Source organism: Sitodiplosis mosellana, unplaced genomic scaffold (assembly GCF_009176505.1).
Source record: "Sitodiplosis mosellana isolate CC-2019 unplaced genomic scaffold, AAFC_SMos_1.0 Smas_scaffold_412, whole genome shotgun sequence".
NCBI classification, from domain to species: Eukaryota; Metazoa; Arthropoda; class Insecta; order Diptera; family Cecidomyiidae; genus Sitodiplosis; species Sitodiplosis mosellana.
In genome coordinates, this window is record NW_022595654.1 from 1 (window position 1) to 1,391 (window position 1,391).

General features: G+C 39.0%; 1 protein-coding gene across 1 annotated transcript; it reads left to right on the forward strand.

Moving 5' to 3' along the window:
* Window positions 1-673: 673 nt before the first annotated feature.
* Window positions 674-1,370, forward strand: LOC129570860 (phospholipase A2 inhibitor-like; the record flags this gene model as incomplete). The annotated part of the gene is made up of 1 exon (XM_055450585.1): window positions 674-1,370. A coding segment is annotated over exon 1 (697 nt), but the record flags the coding sequence as incomplete, so codon positions are not given.
* Between the last annotated feature and the right edge of the window lie 21 nt (window positions 1,371-1,391).

Sequence of the window (1,391 nt, forward strand, 5' to 3'; positions counted from 1 at the left end):
TGTGCATTAAGTACAAAATAATTCATCATTATCTGACACGAGTCACATAATTTCACAACATTTCGATGAATTTATTCATTCGAAAGGATGTGATGCAGACGGATTCAGAACATCGCACGATATAAAGTGTGACTTTGGTCTTTGTTCGTAACCGCGATTAGTGAGTGCAACACCCACAAATTTTTCTGATAAAATATTCCGTTTCATTAACAGTAATAATTAATGTAATCCGAGCTAATTTACTTCAGTTCATAAGTATTCTTCAATTTGTTCGGTCGTTTTTTGAGAAATGTTTGGAAAAAAAAGTTCATTGGAAATGAAATCCATATTGATTTTGTTCACTTTAGTTTTTGTGACAACTCACGTGTCAGCGGAGATTTCTGAAACTGTCCGCCCTACAAAATATCAGCACATTGGCGCTTGTTATTATTATGACGGTTCATATGCAGATTGCAACTTGACCCTCGTCTGCGTCGAAAACCGTCGCCAACATAACCTATTTTCACCTGATGATCTATCAGAATGCTTGAATCAACATCTTTATAGAACACCTGCAACCGGCTCGGATGGGTATTCAAAGAAGTGGATTGGCACCATAAATTTCTCATCTTGTGAACGGCCAGAGCTTCCGAATGACTTCTTTGAAGTTTATTTCAATCTTCACTCTTTGGACATGTCATACCTTGGATTAACATCGCTGGCAGCGAGTATGTTTTCGGATGCTTCGAATTTACGTAATTTACGCGTTTCACACAATGAAATCACGGAAATCCCGTCATTATTTTTCTACGTTAATCAGCTATTGACTAAAGTCGATTTGTCATATAACAAGATCGAAATTGTTGGTGATCACGCATTCGCGAGTGATATTCTTGAATTATTAGACTTGTCACACAACCAATTGAAGACACTAAGTGCGGACATTCTTCCGACGCACTTGGATCGAATGAAATCGCTTATGATTGGAAACAATCAATTGCATGAACTGTTTGGATTCTACAGCTCGCGCATTTCGAACATGAAAATCGTGGGCATCGACAGTAATCAATTCAATTGTTCATATTTAAATACTTTATCCCAGATGATCAGCACGAATTTGGACTCGAATTTACATCAACTCGACTGTGATTTGGTCAATGTGAGAACAGCACCAGTTACCATGATGACGAGAGCATGGCCAGAGGAAATACCATCGGCAACAGCGTTCCCCACCAACTCAATCACAACATCAACTTATCCACCACCAAAACTGAGCCCACCCAAAAGTGTAACAAAAACGATGATGAGGACAATGTCAATGACGACGACGACGACGACGACGACTGATCTACCAAAAGAAACAACGACATGGATCGAAAAAGTTCGACCAAGTAAAGAATACGATGACTCAC